Source organism: Echeneis naucrates, chromosome 13 (assembly GCF_900963305.1).
Source record: "Echeneis naucrates chromosome 13, fEcheNa1.1, whole genome shotgun sequence".
NCBI lineage: Eukaryota > Metazoa > Chordata > Actinopteri > Carangiformes > Echeneidae > Echeneis > Echeneis naucrates.
In genome coordinates this window covers 11,730,185-11,751,234 of record NC_042523.1, presented here as the reverse complement: position 1 = coordinate 11,751,234, position 21,050 = coordinate 11,730,185, and the positions used below count along the sequence as shown (strand labels likewise).

Sequence of the window (21,050 nt, the reverse complement as noted above, 5' to 3'; positions counted from 1 at the left end):
CCATGAGTGACAGTGATGTGCCCTCTCTTATATATACATACATCTTCTCACAGTGGCATGAATAGAATATAACTTATTTAGGTTCAAAAATATTCTCTGTGTTGATAGTAAATAGAGTGAAAAAAAACAAACAGAAAAAATAAACATCCAGCCCAACAATCAGTCGTGTGAAGGTTAAGGTAAAATGTGTAACATTTTACACAAGAGGGCAGTTTGTACACATCTTATCTTTTAAGCAGACAGTAGAATGAGGGGCATCACTTTAGAACGCTCCTGTGAGCAAGTGATGACAGATGGGTCGAGCAATGGTCTGGGAGCTGGGAGGAGAGACAAGACAGACTGAATCAAAAGGAAACTGAAACCACAGTTTTAGCACAAGAGTTACTTGTGTTTAACTGGTGGGGTTGCTGGAGAACCAGCTCTCCTGGCCTTTGGTAAAAAAAAATAAATAAAAAAAGTATTGCTGCATCAAAGTCAGAGGCTGAACTCATTCATAAATTGATTTTTTTTATCATTAAGGGGTGTATGTGTGTGTGTCTACGTATTTGTGTGCACATACCTGTGCGCCCAGCCTGGAGAGGTATCTGTTCCGTAGGCCAAAAGCGGACATGGGTGCTAATCTAGCAAGCTCCCCCTCTGTTAGTTTACTGGGCCTCCTTTTAATCCTGCAGGAATAATAATGTGGCCATTTTTATCGTCCATAGACCCTGAAATTAATATGTGACACCACCACCAAAAGGATTAGCCACCAACAGCCTGATGCTGAAGGATGAGTTCATCACGTTGTTGGGTATAAAATCTATTAAAAAAACAAAGTTCTACAATGACAGAGAGTAAAAATGTCTTTAAAAATGTGTATTTAATTAAATGTACTTATTCCAGGAACAGTCTGGTAACAAATTTGAGTCGGTTGCTGAAAAAGACTGAAGATGATGTTTTTTAAAACACTTTCCTTAAAAAGTCTGAGACATTTGATTATAAATTGGATCTTCTAGCTCAGTAACAGTCCACATAATCTTTTCCCATTAAACAAAGACTGCACTGCTGTTATGTCAGTGCAAATGAGTACCAGTGAAGAGAGCAGCTGTGCCACACTCATCATTTCAATGTGCACATCACACATCATAACATTTCAGTTTTATGTTACTGACCATTGTCTCACATGTGTTGCTGCTATTAAACATTTCATTGGGGCCTCAACTGAGGTAGTGAATGTTAATCATCCACTGTGTGAAACCTTAACAAAACACAGAAACAAATCTCTTCCATATTCTGGTGAGATTTAAGTAGAGTGCATGAGTGCTTTTGTTGCACTGCTCAGATGAAGCAAGCAGCAACTTGGGTAAGTGCTTACTGACAAAGTTAATTACCTGAGTGTGATAAAAGAAGAAAACATAATCTAAACAGCATCATTCTTAAGTGGAACTGATTCTTAAAGGTCACATTAATAAAACAGTTCATAAAAAGTTTAAACTGTGCATATCATTACAAGAGTGCCTCTTTTTTTCATTATCTTTCTTATCATTATAATAATGGACCGTTTGATGTTGAAACAGAAAATGAATTTTAAGAACTTCTGAAACTAGAGAAGAGCATATCAAGGAATTAAGAAATACAAGAACTAAGCAATAAAAAACTAACAACTAAAGAGCTGTGCTCTTTTCTGACCTTTTATTCACCATAAAAGGTCAGCGACACGTATGATTAAAACTGAATAGGAAGTTAGCCTGCCTAAGGATACTTTAGTAAGGAAGGTTTTGGTTGGCAATTATTGTGAATGCTGACAAACGATATGTACATAAATTAACTGCTGAGGCGTTTAAAATAAGGCAAGTAAGATTTGTATAAAAAGAAACACAAAAAAAATATTCTCAAATTTTCTCCTATTTACACATAAAATAAGTGACTTAATATTGGGAGCTTAGATTGGGAGTTGCACTAGCATGGAGATTTGAGTATGAGAAGTCATTATGTCCAACGTGGGATTTGTACTTTGTTAGTGCCCTGAATAGCTGATAATGCAGGATTATTAAATGGGTAGAGCCAGACAGTCAGTTCTGGTGGGAGGAGCCACAGATGACAGCACTGGGCGGAGTCAGTGGCACAGTCCTGCCCCATGGCAGTAGACTGACAGCTTTTGGGGTGGACATTGCAGCCTGCTGGCTCTGAAGCCCAGAACTATGTGTGTTCCCATCATCATCATCATCATCTGGAAAATATCAATTACAGCACGGACCAGAGAATTAGTCAGTTAGCCATATATACACATGTAGCCACAAAGAGAAGAACACAAACAGACAGAGATACGGAGATGTAAAGATAAACAAAGACACAGAGACAGACGTGTGGTTTGCTTCCATGATGAAAACACGAGATAAACCGCTAAGTGTCATGTATGGGCACAAGCCAGCTGGTGCACATGAACTGAAAGCTGTGACCTAAATCAATGTGCCCATTTCTAACCCTAACCCTAACACAGATAACACTTCATGTTTGTCTAAATATATTATGTTCTTATGAAAATTGTTCTACATGAATGCATTCACCAAGTAGTTAAGTGTCGTCCCCACAACATAATAGATGAATTAATGCTAAATTTGAGTTCTATACCTATACCTACCTACCTACCTCCTCATCCTTGTAAATGCTCAAAACTAGGAGTTGCAGATTTACAGTCACATGACCCACTGTTAGCATGCAGGTCATGTGACTGGAGTGGTGAAATATTGGAGCAAAGACCAAGTCCATTAAAACTAAATGAATTAGTAGGTCACATAAAGAAAACAACAGCATTCCCTGAAACTGTTGCATTTTAAATGTGCTCATATTTAATAATATAATAATAATTAATAATAATAAAACCAAAAATATTTGTGCAAAACTAAATTGCAGCAGGTTCACCTCAGCACATGGACAGGAAATTAACATGAGGGCTTCTGCTAGTGTCTCTATCCAAAACACGCCTGTGCCTCTTGACTATATGAGTGGGCTGTTCATCGCGTATGTGAGATTGTCTAATTGTTGGGTAAGTGGGTGGAAAAGCAGCGATGGTGGCTGAAGGGTCAATGCTACTCACTCTGCATCTGAAGCAGCTTCTTTCTGGAGTTTTGCTCTGACTGCCGCTGACTGGTTCAAATCTCCTCCTAGTACAAGAGATAGAGATGGAGAGATGATTAATATAAAGTGTGTGTGTGTCTGGTGTAAAGCAGAGGGATATGCCTAACTGTGACAGAAAGGGAGTGAAGGGTGCCACATGAGGAAAAAAGACGGATGGGCTGAGGAAAGATCCTAAGACAATGTGACAAGGTAAAGAAAAAGAGTGGGAGAAGTGAAGCAGTGGAAGAGTTGTCAGGCTTCCCTTACCTTTGAGATAATCCACAAAGTACAACATCACCACTGCAATGAGTGCGACTATAACACAAAGAGGAGAGAAGAATGAGGGAAGTCCACAATAATGCCAATCAACATGATGTTTGAAATACTAGAATCCTATAAACACACAAAACAGATGGAAAATACTGACGGCAAATGCAGGCGCAGAAAAACACTTCTAAAACTAAGTATCCTCGGGTGTCTAGGATGGCTCCAGCTGCTATGGCAATGAGAGCAAGACCCAGGTTTTGGATGGACTGCATGCTGTTGGCCAAAAGTAGAAGATAAACATGAGTTTTAATGTGGAAATAAAAATTAAACAAAACAGAAGCAGTCCAATATTTATAGTAACGTTATTCTACTCAATCAGAACAGCAATGTCATAGCAAGTACATACAAGCCGTATGCTGTCCCCAGCTGATGCTCAGGCACAACAAACGCCACCATGGGCCACAGTGCACATGCCAGTAAGGAGTAGGAGATGCCCAGCAGAGACTGGAAAACAAGCAAGCAAACACATTTATATGATATGTTCCCAGGCTCTCCCAAGAGTTCCTTGCTAAAATGTAACTTAGTTATGTGAGAAAACTGTATGAGAATATGTGCTTAACTTCTTACTATGGAGAGTAAGGGGTGGTGCTATTGGAGTATTTGGCAATCTATGACAAAGCTGGTAGTATATTTCGAATGAACAGAAATACATCATTCATTCATTCATCTTCTACCACTTATCCATTTCCAGGTCGCGGGGGTTGCTGGAGCCAACCGCAGCTCACACTGGGTGAGGGCGGGGTCACCCTGGACAGGTCCCCAGTCCATCACAGGGCCAACACACAGAGACACACAGAGACCAACAACCACTCACACTCACACTCAGACCTACAAACAATTCAGTCACCAGTTAACCCAAACATGTCGTCTTTGGACGGTGGGAGGAAATTAGAGTACCTGGAGGAAACCCACACAGGCACGGGGAGAACATGCAAACTCTGCACAGAAAGGCCCCAGATCATTAAACCTTCTTATTGTGGGGCAACAGCACTACCCACTATGCTGCAGTGCTACCCAGAAATACAACAGTAACTGAGAAATGTCACATTGAGTATTCACATGCCAACATCACAACTAAATTCATCCAAATCAAACACTGGATTTCTATCATTTCTATCAAATAATTATAAATATTTCTAGATTTCTCTATATCTATTTCTGTAAATACGCAAGGCAAATTTTTAGTGGAGTATAGTATAAAAGGTTGCCATGGGCATTACCATGGCAATCCACGGGTTCCAGAAGGTGAAGGCCAGCATCATGTGAGCTGTAAGTGTTGTCACCACGGCAATTATTACCCAAACTACATTCCTTCCCGTCTTATCAACCATAAAGCCCAGGACTGGAGATGCGGGGGCAGAGATGATGTACACAATACTGGAAAAGAAAGCGTGACATGAAGGATGTGTAGCAAACATATGTACTGAAGAAACTAAATGAAAATATGACAGGAGATTCAGTTCTATGAGTCTGCGCTTTGCCTTTAATGACACTAAGCTGAACGGAGACCAGCTCCAGCTTTTACATGTGTGCTACCAAGTTATTTGTTTTTTTGTTGTTCCCTGCTTCAGGTGGTTTAACATTTATCAGATGTTAAATTCCACTGTGGCTTAACAAGAAATGTAATTTAGCCAATGATCCACTGGAATAAGAAAAATGTTGCCCACAAAGGAATTGCAAGATACATCAGTAACAGTAGATTGTAACAGCGTTAGGGCCTCAAGGTACATTGGTCTGAATGGCCTATTAGACCTGATTTGATTTACCTGTTGACAGCTCTGGCTTCAGCTGGGGAAAAGTTGAATTTTTCAATGAAGAACACCCTGTAAACACAAAGACAAGCTGATGGGCTCACAGCACGGCTGTTTAGTCTTTATGCTGGTTTGGTCTCAAGGCAAAGAGGAAACCGAGGGGACACCTGCAGCAGGTACCTCTCTTACATTGTTTTCTGCCACATCTGCATAACAGCTATTTGCTCTGTAAGCACAGACCCTCTGTGGAAATAACATGTCAGTTGCTAAGTGATTTGGGAGTGCCTTTCAGTGAGAGAAATACAGGTTGTGATAGCTTCAATTAGCTTCTTTCACAGCAAACACATTTGTCAACCCTCTTTCCATTTGTGGCCCCCCTCTTTGTGGTTTGATGATAGCATACCAGGTTGCACTGCTGATTCTTTCTTCAGACATGCATTGTGTTAAATGGCGGCTCTGTATTTGACGCATATCACAAAACCTGACTATAATAATATCTTATTGAGAAGGAGGCCATCATTTATTAACAGGTACGGAACAAAATGTGTAATTGTAAGTATTAAAACTCTAATATCTATCAGTGCATTTTCCTGTTTACTCAGAATTATTATGGTTCTGTTTGTACAGAATGAGATAATCCTGCTAGAAATGTGTGTCACTGCCAAAAATAGAAATGATTCTATATTTATTATATATGCGTACAAACCATGGTTAATTCTAAAATCAGTCCCTCAAACATCGCACAGCCCTATACACTCAAATGATCATGCTGGGTTTTTTAATCTGCAGCTGACAATAATCCCCAAAATTTGTTAATCCTGTTTGAGATTATTGCTGAACTCTATATAATAAATGTAGGTGATTTCACAATCTCTTATCACATTTGGGAATATTCTCTCTTATTAAGAGAAATGCACCAACACCTCACAAACCTCTTAATTTAAAACAATAAACAAAGTGTAAAAGTAAACTACATACTTAAAATAAAAAAAGGAATATGTTAGAACTGAACAATTTATCCAAAATGTTTCTGAAAACAAAAATATCCAAATTGCGGGGGCAGTAATTTCATGGTATCATGCCATCCTACAAATCCTATAAATGAAGTGTTGTGGAGCTACAGAGATCTCCCAGGCTGCAAATTATATTCTATTATATTCTCCAGATGTAAGGAACACACACTTTTGGTAAAGTCCAGAAAATATCACATTATTATTATTATTTTTGATAGAAGGTGATGATCTACATGGACTGTATGGTGTTAGAAGAACATGCCAAAGACACATGGAGAGGTGTGTTTCTTTTTTTTTTTTTTTTTTTTTTTTGCATGTCCGTGTACGTTTGAGTGTATGTAAGAGTGTATGTAAGAAAGAGATGGGGGGAACTGATGCAGTACTCACTGTCCCAGTCCAATAAAGGGGAAAATAGCAACATAGTAGCCCACACAAATGATGAAGATGAGCCACAGGGAGAAGGGGAAGTCTTTCACATCAGTCAACTTGATCACCTCACCTAATAAGCAAAATTATCAGCATGAGAAACGCTAAAAAATAAATATATAAATAAATGCAAAATATGCTGTCAGCTCTGAGGGGACAACTCACTGATGTGCAATAAAATGAACTTTTCCCGTATTGGAAACAAAAAAAAAAAAACACCACCGCCACACGATAGCAGCGGGAGTGTTAACCCAATGAACTGTCAAGCCAGCACATCAATTTTCGGTAGATAACAACAAAAGCAATGCATGGCCCTTCACCCTGACCTGAGTTAGGACAAGGAACAAAACAAAAAACAAAAGATAAAAAAAAAGACACAATCTTAAGGTATATTACCAGTTTTTCCTTGCTCTTTGTGGAGAATCCTCTCTGCTCTTTTGTCAAGGAATGCCAAAACCAAGGCGCACATGAATGAAAACAGGCAGGTTACAGCAGCTAAAGAGAGAACAAATGTAATTCAAAGCTAAACTCCAAATGGAAAAGTCCAAGAAAAGATTAACAGAAATACAGAAATGTAAGAATCTGTGAGATGTTCGACACAAGATTACATAGAAGTGCAATTTAGGATATCCAATTGATTCTAGTGTTGATATGAAATGACCTCAGATGGTCAGATTACAGTTTGATTGTCCGTGGAAGTGGAGACAGATTGTAAAAGAAACTGCAAGGTGCACAAAAACAAAAGCACATTTACTTTAAACTCTTCTGTAGAAAAATACAAGAACTGACACTTCTCCTAACTTGCGTGATTCATCTCCACCATTCAGCAGCACTTTTAGTTCTGCAAAGCACTTCTCTATGTCTGTGGGTCTGCTATCTGAGCGCATTAGTTTCAGAGATAGGATCTAGCATCTCTAGCACCGACAGAGATCGAGTGCATGTAACCAGAGTCTTAATGTTTAACTCTTGCCAGTTTCAAGTCTCCCCATTGAGTGAAGCATGAAACCCCAGTGAAAGAAGTATATATTATTTACCTATCATTAGAGAAATGCCTAGAGCTGTGTGTCCAGTGCCAACAAGGTCTGCGATTTTGCTGTACACCCAGCCCATAATGTTCATGTTCACTGTGCTGCCCTTGAGATGAGCAGAAAGGAAAGGGGATGGATTTAAATTTACTGCTCTGATGAAGTGTATTGTTTTACAGAAAGATTATTCAACATGTTTGCAGTAAAAAATTATGAACAGGTTATATGAATGCCTGTATTCATGATCTGCTGTCAGTGCCCTCACCAGGCGAGCCATACTCAGCTGAAGGCCGAACACCAGATTAAGCTCCTTTCCTTTGAACCAGTTGACTGCATATGTATTCTGGGCCACGGCCAAGGACTCCCCTCCAATACTACCCAGGGAAAGAAGACAGGGACCCGGAAATTGGAAATTAAGTGACGGTAAAGGTCCAACATGAGCCTTAGATCATAATGTGCTTTGGCGATCAAAAGTGTGTGAGCGGACTTATTTGATACAGGTTCAGGTTTACTACAGTGAACATTGGATAAGAGAAATTTACAGTCTGTGTGGCAAGTCAGCAAAATTATTTTGCTTTTACCCGAATACTAAACGTCCAAATTCCATGAGCCAAAAGCGATTTACAATAGCTCCAGTAGCAAATATTACCTAGGTAGAGATGGAAAGATAAAACACACAAAAGAACAGTGTTACTGCCATCCACTTTGTGTCTAATTGTATTGTTTAAATACAAGTTTTTCAATTTGAACTGTGTTATTTAAATAGAAAATGTAAATAACATGATCAGTTTTGATGTTATGATGCGTTTCTCAACTAACTGCAGAGTAAAACTACCTGTCCGACACAGACAAAGAGGGAAAAGATGATGGTTCCAAGCCTATAAAAACAATGAAAGATGACACTCATCAAGTTCAAACTCTTTCACTTTCACTTGGAGAATCTTCACAAACATGAACTGGACTAAAACGGAGGCGACCTTTTGGTCTTTGTACCTGATGCCAAAGACCCTGTCGAGCAGGAAGCCTCCAAAGAAGCAGAGAACTACATTGGGCCAAGAGTACCAGGCATAGAGCTGCATGAACTTGGCAGTGTTCAGGTTCAGATCCTGGTCAGGGAGGAAACGCCACAGATCACTTCAGCAAGCTTTGTCATGAAAATCTACATGTGGAATCCATGTTGGAACTGAAATAATATTAATTTAGGAGTAAGGCAATACGACCATTCTGGTTGGATGACTATATAAAAATCCAATATGTCTTTCTTTCTTTTTTGTCTTTGGTGAGTTGCTGCATTGTGAGTAAAATGCTTGGTGTATAACTTTGGCTGAATTACCTGGAGAACCTGAGTTTGAAGGGCGGCCGGACTGTCATAACAGAAGTAACTTCCTGAAACAAAACAATACGATTAAAAGGTTCAAGACAAACGGACGCTGCATTTGTTCACTGTCAAATGACTCACGAAGCCCAAAGCAACTCCTGACTTTTTTTTTTTTATCCTTATTCGATTGTATGAAAGACACACACCGCTTGCTTTTTATTTAAAAAAAAAAAAAAAAAGACACCGGGTTGTTTATTGTTCTCGTGTTTTTCGCTCCTCACCGAATCCCAGGAAGCACATGAAAGCCAGGACCACCACCCGGTGCAGGAGCCGGCTCGGGTCGCAGATGGCCGGCAGCGGTCTGCCGGCTCCCCTGGCTGCCGGTCTGCCGCTGAACGAGCCCTCATCTCCCTGCAGGCGTCGCCGCTCCTCGTAGTCCGCCATGTTGGTTTGTTTTGGAGCTGCGATGGGAAAAGTTCACAGAAACAAGGGAAGACGTGGGCGGTAGGTCACATGACCCACCGGCGGGTCATGTGACGCTGTGCTGCATTCAAACCCTGACGGCACAGTGGGATGTTTGTGAAACGCCCCTATTTCCGGTATGGTGTCGTTCGTACATTTATCCCAACGTGCCTTCTTTCAAACGTTTAATCACGCCTCACAAATGAACAGTTTTGTGTCTGTAACAGTTAGTTTGTTTGGTAAAACCAGGTGATTTCAGCCTTCACTTGAGATGCCACGTTGCCGACAGATCCGGAATATGATGTAAACCTAAATGAAAGAGCAGCGGACAGCTGACACAGTGTTGGTGGTCATACCAATGGAAACTTGCTGCTGATGGTTTGAGGTTTTTCTGGCATCCTTTTGCTCATTCTGCAGCATTGGTTTCTTGGCTGTGTTTTTCAGTTTTTATGAAACTGTCTCTTCACTACAGTTCCAAAGTGATAATGTGTAGCAATGGAAGTGGCTGATGTTTCAATGTATGTCGTGTATTGGGGTATATAAGAACCCATAATAAATATATGAATCTAAAAAAAAAAAAAAATTCACGAAAATTAATTATATGTTTCAGTCATCATTATTTTTTAACACAAAGTTTTTTGATGTTTTTTGTTCTCACTCAGCTGCTCGGTATTACAGTTTAACTATCAGGTGGACGAATTACGGTTCTTTGATTTTGATCTTATTTTTGATTGTCAATAGTCAATTTGTTTGAGGTTTTAGGTAGTTTTTTATATTTTCATTAACTTAATTTCATTTATAATTTTTGGTCTGGCACCAATTGCAGTTATATTTTGGATCCATACAGAAAATTATCTTCCATATATGAAGTTTTAGTGAACGTTTGATTCTTTTTTTTAGCCGTTTCGTTTACTATTTGTTTGCATAAAGTTTACTTTAAGTCAAGTAGTATTTTTATTTTTTTTTTAAGAAAGCCTGTTGTATAATGCTGCATTTAAGTATGTGAGTGCTGTTATAACTAGCACCTTGGTTAAATTTGGATTTGTCCTGTGGACATAAAGATGATTCACCGGGGATGGAAATGTCGCTCTGTGTTCTCACAGAGCAACAACTCTTTCAGTCCCAAACTCTGGCAGTATTTTCGGGAGTGTCTATTCACCCCCTGGTGGCCAATATTGATTACTGCACATTTCAAGGACTTTATTTGAACCATTATTTTTCCACACGTGTTGTTAAAATCCAACTCTGTTTGTGGATTAAGTGAACATTAAAGTGGTGTATGTGAAAATGTCAGAAGTCTGCTCTTCTTCTTTCTCAGCAAAGAGTTGTGTCAGCCTGCTCACTTTCATGCTTCTTTATTCAGAGAACGCTTGAACAATAGTGCAGTGTGTCAACATGACTTTTTTTTTTGCCTACAGCTTAAGTCTAAAGCCCTAATAAGCTGCAGAAAGCCCTCTCTCTGGGGCATCTTGACATGAAACAGTTTATTAACCTCTGCTGATTGGCGTCACGGGTGTGCAGACTTGACAGGTTTCTCTGACATGTAAACTCTACCACTGTGTTTCATCAAGTCCCTCACACGCATGCAGTAACAGCAAACTGTCAGTCCTACCTCTACCCACCTCTTTTCTATGTCCCTGGCATGTCTCTGTGCACACTGCTAAGCAACACTATCTCAGGGGTTTATTTAATTTCCATGAATGTCATTTAGAATTTCTCATAATTCACTACAGCGGGGTCATCTGCCAGAGGATTTAATCTGAGGGTGACGAACGGTCCTTCCCCCAGCTGCAGTCACCGCTCAGACCCCTCTGTAGCTCATTAATTTCCTGCCCAAATATCAGCCTCTGTCGTAGCCGACAGAAAGTGGGATGGAGGAAGATCATATTTCATTATTACATTAATCAAACCCACATGCAGACATGAACGTAAATCAGGTGGGAGGTGACATTAATCCTGTTAAACCACTTTGTGCATACTCTGAAACCTGTCTTTGGGCATTTCAGTCCATTTATTCTGTTTGTATACACAGTTTGGTCCAGAAGTCTGAGATCACTTTTTCATTCGATTTTATGGTAACTTGGTTTTACCTTTGACTCCAAAAATGAACATGACACAATACTACAATGCTTGCGAAATCTTGCAGCCATTTTTAGATTTGGCCTCAAAACAGTGTTATAAAAAACTTGATCTCTCAGCGCTTTAGGTACCTTTGGTTCATTGCCAAGTTGTCAGTTACTGATCACATCTAGCGATATAATCCATATTTATTAGTGATCAGTGAACCAACCAAAAATAGTTCTTTATATCAAGAAAAAAATACATGTAATATCCTCCTATGTGATATCTTATCATCACCCAAAACAGGGATGATAATCCTCATGAGCAGTGTATTTTTGTGTGAGAAAATGGTTTTGTTCGACCTTCCTACTGTCTGCCTTCCTGGCAAAGCCACTTAATCTCTGCTCTACTTGCACGCTATAATTTGTCTTCGAGAGTTAATTGAAAATGCTATTACACAACATGTTTGAAATCCATCTTCTACACGCTTCTATCCAATGCTGACCCATTTGTAAATACTGTAATATATGCTAATGAAACAGAAAAAGCATTTGGTTCAGATGCATGAGTATGATTTCCATTGCAAGTCTAATGAACCCACCATAGTTGTATGAAAAATATTGATTTTATTATTATTATTATTGTTATTTATATTGCACAGAGGTTACAGTGGAAGGAAGTGGATAATGCTGTCTTTTGTTCCCTGCTCTTTTTGTTATCACTCAGTTCCTGGTCACATTTTGTTTGCGCAATCAAATATGAATATGTGCTGTCAAGAAGTTTACATTTTGGCCAAAGATGTGTGAGGGGAAAGTGCAGCTTGGGCAAGATTAGAGAGTAGGAAGTACAAAATAACAGTAAGCACAATTAAGGAAACGTGTTAGATGAGTAAGCAAACAAGGGGCAGAAGTGCTTGGTTAGTACTGGAAGAAAAACAGTTGTCACTTACAGGAAAGTTCATTTTCTGTCACACAGGATAACCTTTTTAAAAGATTTTCCTCACATATTAATTTCAAAATAAGTACATAGAAATTTTACAGCCATTGTGATCAAGATAGAATGATATTTACAAATAAAATAACACTTTGAGGCGGTGTCTCATCTTTCCTTAACTCTTACCATTATTAATCGTGTCCTATGTTGCTCTGGTTTCCAATTATTTGACAGTTTGGGCCATGTGTGACATCTCCAGCTGAGTTGAAGTTGCTGAAGGTGAATCCATGGTGCCTTTGTGGATTGACTTATGACAGAGTCCTGTCAGTCTTTTCCTGAACGTTTTACACAGGAACACGTAGATAAGTGGATCCAAACATATATTCGTGGCTGATAGCCACAAGGTGGTTTCTTTAGCAACGTACAGTGCCTGGCAGTAACTGGCCACATTTCGTGTTTGGGTCAGGGTGTAGGGAACACGGGCGAAGTGGAATGGGGCGAAGCAGATGAAAAACACCCCCACCACAACGAAGACTTTTGCCTTGGTTTTACGACTGGCAGCCTGAGATCTGCTCTTTGAAGCTTTGTATGACTCATAAACCTTCTTGCTGATGAAAGTGTAGCAAACCATCATCAAAGCCAGAGTGCCCCAAAAAACCACCTGCAGATACCAACAGCAAAACACGACATTAAGCACAAGAAAGATGTCTCAGAAGTTCCTCACGACTTATTTGTTCTCGGGCTGAAGGTTAGATGAGACTGACGCCACTCTGGTGTGTACAGTAAAAAATGAAGCTGTTAGCCTATAAACTGACAGCCTATACTCTGGTCCATCCGTCAAACAAATTCACTTCACTAATAACTAACATGTTAAAATATATCTCATTTGCTTAATCTCTGTATTAATATAAATGTTTTTTATCGATGATCTCCGTCAAAAAATAGGCCGTACTTAACTGCAATCAAAACCATGTTGTTCTTCCAGAACTTAGCCTCTAGTCTGTACCTGAGTCTATAACAGACTGGATGTGGATGGTGAGACTGAAAATTGTTGGTAAGCTTTAGAAAAAAGCCTTGATTCCCTGCTCCTTTTATCTGACCAGCTCAGACCAGCTCCAACTTCATATTTTAGTGTACTAGCATGACAATGGTATTAACCTTCTCATATGACTCCTGTCAGTGTGGTGGCCAAAAGAAATGAATCGTTACCTGACAGAAGTAGTTGAATCCTTCATGCCATATCAGGCCGGCTTTGCTCTTCATAGAGGTGCACTTCATTTTTCCTCCTGAGACCCGCGGGGGCTGGTCACTTAAAATAACGTTGGGTAATGCTAAAGATAGCATTACCACCCAGACAATTGCGCTCACCACCTGGCCAACGCGTACCCGCTGCAGGGCGCACTTCCCAAAAGGTCTGACTATTTTAAGGTAGCGGTCCAGACTGATCAGGCCCAACAAGATGATGCTGATGTACATGGTGATGTAAAAGAGAACTGCTGAGTATCGGCAGTGGAAGGCACGTAAAGGCCAGGAACCCACGCCTGCATCACTTAAGACTCTCAGAGGGATCGTCAAGGTCATCAGCAAGTCAGCCACCACCTGTTGTTGGAGGACCGCAATGTACAGGGGGTACTTTATTTTACTGGCTTTGAAATAGCTGTAAAATATTTGATAATGTCTTCATTCCTTACCACATTTTTTAGAAAGACCACAAATGTTGAGGTGCTGGGGATGTTGAAGAAGATCCATGCAGCGAGGGAGTTCAGTATCAGGGCGACTATAAAGAGGATGCTGTACAGAATGGGGAAAACCACAGCTGTAACGCTGGTATCCCGAACACATTTGATGGACGAGTTGGACAGGGTGGTGTTCATCTTCTGACCTTTTGGTGGACCTTTGGAACTGGAAAGACAGGAAAAATCAGTCACGATATTAATACATCATGCAAAGAAAGAATACTATTTTCAGAACATGACAGATAATAACTTTGTGGCTGATGTGATGATTTTCTGGCTCTACCGCATAAAGACTCTTGTATCATTTTGGTTTATTTGACTAAATCAGATAAATGTTAAATTACAGGAAGGAGCAGGAAGGAACCGATATCATTCTCTTTCAATCAAGCATGCACATGCCACACCATGCCAGTTTTTCTCTGTCTATACTAACTTGTAGGCTTGCAAATTATAATGTAACCAGCACATCTTACAACGCCTAGTAACATGGTCTTTTGGTAGAATTGAATTCTCATCAGTCCACACTTGATATATACAGCAATGACGACAACCAAAAACTCACTGCTGCATCTGTTCATTCTGAGGTCTCCTCCTGTTTGAGAGTAAATCTGTCTGTTTGGTGCCTTTACATTGAGAACAGTTCAGAATAGCGCTGTGGCAGAGAGCAGGTGCTATGGAAACCAAGTTATACACAACTCTGAGGCTTTTGTCTGTTTCACTGTGAATGCCGGTGTTAATGAAGACTTCTACTATTATTGCTACACATAATCCGACTGTGCCCAACTTGGAATAGTGACGTATTTACGAAAAGCCAATATTTGAATCTTACCTTGTTGTTACTTCCTTCTTGCCTCAAAGAGTGCAGCATGTGAAGAATGAAAGGTGAGGCAAAAAACTTCTCAATTTAAAAACAAAAGGAAGAAGTGAGATGTCCAATGGTCTCTTCCTCTTTCTTAACCACAGAAAAATAAAGAAACAAGAGAAAACCAAGCATGAACAAACCAACTGGTGTGTTAAGGTTTTGATCAATCAAGGAATACTACTGCTGACTCAAAGGAGGTTTCTCTCTGTGTCAATCTTTCTCTTTTTCCCTCTTTAAGTGTGTGTGTGTGTGTTTGTGTGTGCGTGTGTCTTTGATGCTCTTACAATGGGTGGTCTCTGGAGCTACTGTGTGGCTGTCTTGTCACAATCCCAATGAGGTTGCCAGTCTTCCTCCGGGTGAAAGACCCGTTCCTTCCTTGCTTCCTGTTCCAATTGTCTGCTGAGAGGCTTGTTCTGCTCCGTGCCAGTCTTCCTGCCTCCGCTGGCTTGCGTCAGTCTCAGTAGCTGTTGACAGGCAAGCACTAAAGCCGAAGAGTCATATGTTGACCCACATCTAGAGACCTCCTGCACCCCACTGCTCCTCCCTAAAACCAACAGTCTATTCACGACCTTTATCTTCCTGTCTCTTGTCATCAACACACGCAATTGTTCTTAACCACAATAACCTGTCCAAAAAAGGACAGCAGTTTTGGTGGTTGAGCACAACAGGCAATGTACAGTTTCTCCTTCACTTTTAACACAACTGAACTGTTCTATGACAGAAGGGCAACTTTGTGGAAGACTGTGATATATTAATGGGTCATGTACTCCTTTTTCTCCTCTTTAATTCCACTTTGTATGCTCTTGCTAAAAATAGGGCTTTCTGAGAAAACTGCGTGATTTCCTGTGTGATATCAGTTGGCTCCATGCCAGGAATATGACAGATGGGGAAAAATTTGTTGAAGAGGAACGTGCAAGTGTTTCTCCAAGTCCAGGGAGGAACTTGTTGAAATTGCAGTTGAGAAAATGTCTTGTAAAGGGTACCTGTTCTTCATTTCTTGACTCACGTGGACTGTAAATACTCTTTTCAAAAGTGGCAATTTGTGCTGCAAACTCAGTTTTGGTTTTATACACCACATTGTACCACAGTGTAGACCCCAGATACCCTTTGTCAGCAGTCATATGGAAAACTGAGTCATGGGGAGTTTTTTTTTTTTTGAAATATTTAATGTTTATTTAATGTAATGTATTTATTTTAATTTTGATGACTCCAGGTAGATGCTTTATTTGTTTTACAGTTTTGCACATTCTTAAAGAAATACAGGAAAATCAATGCCATTAAAAATATATCAATACAATAAACCTGACTGAGGTCTTTTTGCACTCATCTTTTATTGTTTGCTGTAAATTATCCATGTTGAGCGCTGGTTAGCGTGCTACAAACTGCTTACGGAAGCAGATACATTGCACATCAGCAGAACCTCATTAAGGGCATAAGCTATTTTGCTGTAACCACACACATTAAAAAACCTCAGGGTGAGATGTAAATATAACAATCGATACTTAACTTGTTTTGCATAGTAGGTACAGTCATATAGGCTCACTACTAGATTTGTGTTTGCCTCCTGATTTTCAAGTTCCAGAGCCACTCTAAAAATGTGTTTTGTTAACAAATAAACAGCATGCCCTCTTTTTTCATTCTGTTTATCCAGACAATTCTCAGTCTATTCCTGTATTCAATACAAAATAATACAATGCAATAACCTGAAAGTAAAAAAAATATAGTGACAACATAATAACCTCAGTCAAACTCTACTCTGTGTTGATGCCACCTCTTCTTTGGCAGCTGAATCTACTTTAAATGAGGGAAAAATATTTTTCATCAAAGACACCAGTTTTTCCTTGAACTCTCGACACAAAAACACATAGAGAAGAGGATCCATGCAGATGTTTGTGCTGCAAAGCCAGAGGCTAAGCTCCTTGCACAATTTAGGTATTGAGTAAGGGCAGGTCTTGGAGGACTGATTGATTTGCAGAATTGTGTATGGGATCCTGTAAATGTGGTATGGTGTGAACGATACAAAAAAAACAATGACGATCAGGAACACACGCAGTTTGACCTTCTGCTTTCCTTGGTTGTTGTTGCTGCCGGAATTTCTAAAAGACTGGATGACCCTGTTTGCGATGCTAATGTAACAAACTGTAATGACCACACTGACGAACCAAAAGAAAATATTCAAGGACATCACAATCGTACCATGGACTTTAAGTCCATTCTTTCCTTTAAACTTCATACAACTTGTGTATGTCCTGTTATTGGATATTTGTCCATTGCTTAGTATGTTTGGCAAAGCTGTGCCTCCAAACAATATTATCCAAACTGAGCCCGATAACACTTTGCTAAAAGTCACATTCTGAGTAAACTTGAGCTGGGGTATCATGATCTTGAAGAAACGGTCCAGACTGATAAACCCCAAAAGAGCGATGCATGTGTACTGTGTACTGTAGTAAATGGCTCTGAAATAATTGCATGAAAGTTCAAATAGTGTACTAGATGCACCTGGCAGGTCACTTGCAGCTTTGATTGGGATTATCAAGGTCATAATGAAATCAGCTGCTACTAGATTTTTCAAGTACACAAGAAAGGTGGAGGTGGACTTGAGGTGCACAGATACCCAGCTTGCAACAGTGTTCAGCATCAAAGCTAGGGGAAACATCAAGAAGTAGAGAATTGGGACAATGATTTGCAGATAAAGGTGTCTCTTGCACTCTAAGTCTCCACCAGATGTCTGAGTTGATGGCATCACGGTACCTGAGAAAAACAGAAGAGTTTAAGAACACAACCCACAGTTCAATCCAAGGAAAGGGTTATATAGTGTATATATTAAAAATGTATCCATATGCATTTCCAACCTTACTGTGCTTTTTATTACCTGAGCAGTGACCCAGTGGTCACAGAGAAATCATTCAACAGATAATCAATTTATCTGCTTTAACTTCCAGATTTAAAAAAAAAAAAAAAAAAAAAGTGTCTCCTTTTAGTTGTGACTCACTTTGTTGATTTTTGTCAAAGGGAGGATCCCTCCATCCCTCCATCATTGCCTGTCACAATGAGAGCGCAGACCAAGTGAAGCAAAGGGGAATTTTTTTTTTGTGTGTGTGCTCCCTCCTAGAAGGAAATGTCAGCCAAGAAGAACTTCATAGAAATGTGTCCATCATAAATACAATTGTCCCACAATTCTTATTATCAGTGTTACAGTATAGACACAATAGGCTATACTCCCCGTCCCCCGAAAAGCTGAAGCTCATAAACTCTAAATATATTTTGATAAACATTCAGAATTAGTAAGGTACAGCCTAGGCGTCTTTCTTGTGGCAGAGCTACTTTTTTAAAATTAACTTTGCTCAACTCATGGCACACGTGGAAAACTTAGGATCACAACAGGTGTAATGTACCCTCAAGGTAAAACTACATCTCTTGTGGAGGATACTCTTTAAAACCACTGGATAAAACACACCTCTCACAAGCTTTTACAAAACTAGAATCAAGCATTTTTGTTGCCGAACTACACTTTGTTTTAAAAATAGAACAAATAAACAAACAAATAGTAATACAATATTGACTGTGTGACACTATGGAAACACGCTCCCTTTGGAAAATGTCTTCAGACAACATTAAAATAATTTACTGGCTGACTATGCGCGCTATGAACTGATCATAGATGAAATGATAGATAATGAAGTCATTATGAGATGAAGATACATTCTGATAATTACTTACAGTTGGTGAAAGGATTCACTCTTCTCAACCACAAAGCTGCAAAGTGGCTCATAGAACTGACATGGTACAGTAGGTGTTTAAGAAACACTGTTCATTTTCCTAGCAAGCAAATGTACATTTCAGGTGTCATTAGAATTGTAATTTATCGAGACATATGCAAAAATAGGTAAAACAACTTTAGCCAAAACAAAACAAGACCTCACACCCTAAGGGCGCATCGTAAACATGTTGTAGAGTTCAATTTGGATGTTTGGATCTGACCGTCACATTTATCTCAGACATCATAATAAGCATGCCTCATCAAAGGAGTGTTTGCCTCTGCATCATTATTATGGCGATAAAATGGCGATAAAAGTAAAAGCTCCTAGTAAAGTGACAGCTTAAGGGAATTTAAAGGACATTTTGTAGCAGCAACTGATAATTCAAGAAAGCATTTAAGCAGACCCAGTGTCTCTCTTTGCGTTCCTTTAATTTTTTGGTGTTGTTAAGGTTGTCATTATTACTTTGCTCAAGAGCTCTACAGGAAGTGGTTCAATGGCATCAGCCTACTCAAGGCTCAGCTGCTGAAACCAAATCTTGCAACCCATTTGGAACCTGTTGGTCTCTTAAGCAGAAGAGGGTCTGCAAATCTGCAAAGTTTTTCCTCTGATATGGTTTCAGTTCTGTAATTTATAAACCAATGAAAAATATTAGAGAACTGGTGACAGTGGTTGGAATGATTATTGCAGTGTAGCTGGAAATGCTGTGGTGCATTCATACTTAACGTAAGATTTCATTTACAGCAAGATATTGTTGAGAATACTGTTTAGAACGCAATTAAAGTTAATGAAATAATTTCATGAAGCCATGAAAAGCAGAATATCAAAAAATCATCCAAATAAAGGAAATTCACTTTTGGAAAATGCAGCGTGGTAGGGAAGTGAATGAATTTAGATGGAGGACTTAGCAGGACTGTTGTGGAAAAAATTCAATTAAACTGGCATTTAATTAAGCGCTTGAAATCATCCACCAAAGTTATATCAGATGAAATGACTGTTTATTGTTCTTTTGCGTTCTTTTCATGTGTTGAGCTGAGCCCAGTTTTAAGTAATGTTTCACAGACAATAGCAATAATAATGATGAAGGATATAACATGCAGATACAATTCTTAAAAAATTGAAATGTTTTTTGTTTTTTTTAATGCTACTGTTCGATGAAATCCTCCCCTTAAAGACTAATGGAAAGGCTGATTAACATCAGGACTAATAAAAATAAGACAATATGGGAGATATCACATAAACCACAAAAGATGACCTCAAACTAAAATGTATTGGCCCCATGTGAACATATCATTACTACCCTAAAATATAGTGTTGCATCATGAATATCTGAAAGAAGGAGTATACTTAATAATTATTATATGGGATCTTATTTACTCTCAGTGGATATTCATGCTCGGTGGCTGCTAATCTTCTCATCAGGTCACTAGAGGGCAACAGTACAGCACAATATCTCCAGACCTGTGTCTCTCTTGCTACCTGGGTTTTCATTACTTATGTTATGATGGAAAACATCTCATCTTTATGTCTAACATTAGAGGCATTCACTAATAGTCTTTCCTCTGGTAAAACAATCTAATTTTCACCTGAATGTAACCCCACACAGATCCTGACAGCTTTCATCATTTCATCCAGCTTGTCTTTGTACTCCCGGCACAGATAGATGTAGAGAAGAGGATCCAGGCAGGAAGCTGTGGTAGAGAGCCACAGGACCACATCATGAACCCTCACCACCCACATTTCAGTGCACATCTTGATCCCAAGGATTTCATACAGTTGAAAAGGAATGCGCATCAAATGGAGAGGCACAAAGCACACAAAAAACACAAAGAGGACCAAGAAGACTCGTAGTTTGGTTTTCTTCTTTCCTTGGCTGTTGTTGCTCCCAGAGTTTCTGAAGGACTGCAGGACTTTCACGGTGATGCAGATGTAGCAAAACACAATCAGTATGGCGGCGAACCAGAAAAACACCTCCATACATAAAATTACAGTTTTGTGAAATTGAACACCACTTGGGCTTTTGAAAGACAAACAGGAAATTTCTGTCATATTAACAGGATACTGATTAGTTAGAATAATGGTTGGGATCCCTGTGCCACCAAACATGATCACCCAAACCAAGGTGGACATTACAAGACTGAACAGAACATTTTGTCCCAGCAACTTTCCAAATGGTCTAACAATTTTGAAGAATCGGTCGAGGCTGATGAGACCCATTAAAGCAATGCTGGTGTACATACAGCAGTAGAAAATGACACTAGAGTAACGGCAGGTAAAAGCCT

General features: G+C 39.4%; 4 protein-coding genes and 1 long non-coding RNA gene across 8 annotated transcripts in view; all 5 read right to left on the bottom strand.

The window, feature by feature from the left end:
- The window catches only part of schip1 (schwannomin interacting protein 1), a 186,297-nt gene extending 183,197 nt beyond the window's left edge, over positions 1-3,100 (bottom strand). The window contains exons 1-2 of the mRNA XM_029516759.1: positions 3,077-3,100; positions 560-665 (exon numbers count right to left, since the gene is read on the bottom strand). The gene's annotated coding sequence lies outside the window, so the exon portion shown is untranslated. The remainder of the gene's footprint in view (positions 1-559; positions 666-3,076) is intronic.
- mfsd1 (major facilitator superfamily domain containing 1) lies at positions 25-9,464 on the bottom strand. 2 transcript variants are annotated; one of them, XM_029516764.1, is made up of 17 exons: positions 9,238-9,464; positions 8,972-9,024; positions 8,632-8,744; positions 8,474-8,516; positions 8,220-8,287; positions 7,904-8,012; positions 7,648-7,747; positions 7,010-7,108; positions 6,575-6,686; positions 5,190-5,246; positions 4,644-4,800; positions 3,770-3,867; positions 3,524-3,636; positions 3,364-3,411; positions 3,077-3,143; positions 560-665; positions 25-317 (listed from the first exon to the last, which is right to left on the bottom strand). In XM_029516764.1, exons 1-17 carry the CDS (start codon positions 9,398-9,400, stop codon positions 258-260), a joined length of 1,566 nt encoding a protein of 521 aa, XP_029372624.1. In that variant the 5' UTR covers positions 9,401-9,464; the 3' UTR covers positions 25-257. The 2 variants fall into 2 exon arrangements, with proteins under 2 accessions (XP_029372624.1, XP_029372625.1); XM_029516765.1 differs by lacking the exons at positions 25-317; positions 560-665 and adding an exon at positions 830-2,209 and having other exon boundaries at positions 9,238-9,461.
- Positions 9,465-11,748: 2,284 nt separating this feature from the next.
- LOC115052989 (P2Y purinoceptor 13-like) lies at positions 11,749-15,494 on the bottom strand. 3 transcript variants are annotated; one of them, XM_029517511.1, is made up of 5 exons: positions 15,295-15,494; positions 14,978-15,100; positions 14,104-14,314; positions 13,622-14,011; positions 11,752-13,073 (listed from the first exon to the last, which is right to left on the bottom strand). In XM_029517511.1, exons 3-5 carry the CDS (start codon positions 14,284-14,286, stop codon positions 12,636-12,638), a joined length of 1,011 nt encoding a protein of 336 aa, XP_029373371.1. In that variant the 5' UTR covers positions 14,287-14,314; positions 14,978-15,100; positions 15,295-15,494; the 3' UTR covers positions 11,752-12,635. The 3 variants fall into 3 exon arrangements, with proteins under 3 accessions (XP_029373372.1, XP_029373370.1, XP_029373371.1); XM_029517512.1 differs by lacking the exons at positions 14,978-15,100; positions 15,295-15,494 and adding an exon at positions 14,711-14,750 and having other exon boundaries at positions 11,749-13,073; positions 14,104-14,306; XM_029517510.1 differs by lacking the exons at positions 14,978-15,100; positions 15,295-15,494 and adding an exon at positions 14,711-14,835 and having other exon boundaries at positions 11,751-13,073.
- Positions 15,495-16,334: 840 nt separating this feature from the next.
- Positions 16,335-20,520, bottom strand: LOC115053204 (P2Y purinoceptor 13-like). The gene is made up of 2 exons (XM_029517772.1): positions 20,355-20,520; positions 16,335-17,761 (listed from the first exon to the last, which is right to left on the bottom strand). The coding sequence occupies exons 1-2, from the start codon at positions 20,518-20,520 to the stop codon at positions 16,755-16,757; spliced, it is 1,173 nt and encodes a 390-aa protein (XP_029373632.1). The 3' UTR covers positions 16,335-16,754.
- LOC115053523 (uncharacterized) lies at positions 17,680-18,784 on the bottom strand. Its single transcript, XR_003841453.1, has 3 exons — positions 18,731-18,784; positions 18,003-18,118; positions 17,680-17,761 (listed from the first exon to the last, which is right to left on the bottom strand). It is a non-coding gene; the product is annotated as an uncharacterized LOC115053523 (long non-coding RNA).
- Positions 20,521-21,050: the final 530 nt, after the last annotated feature.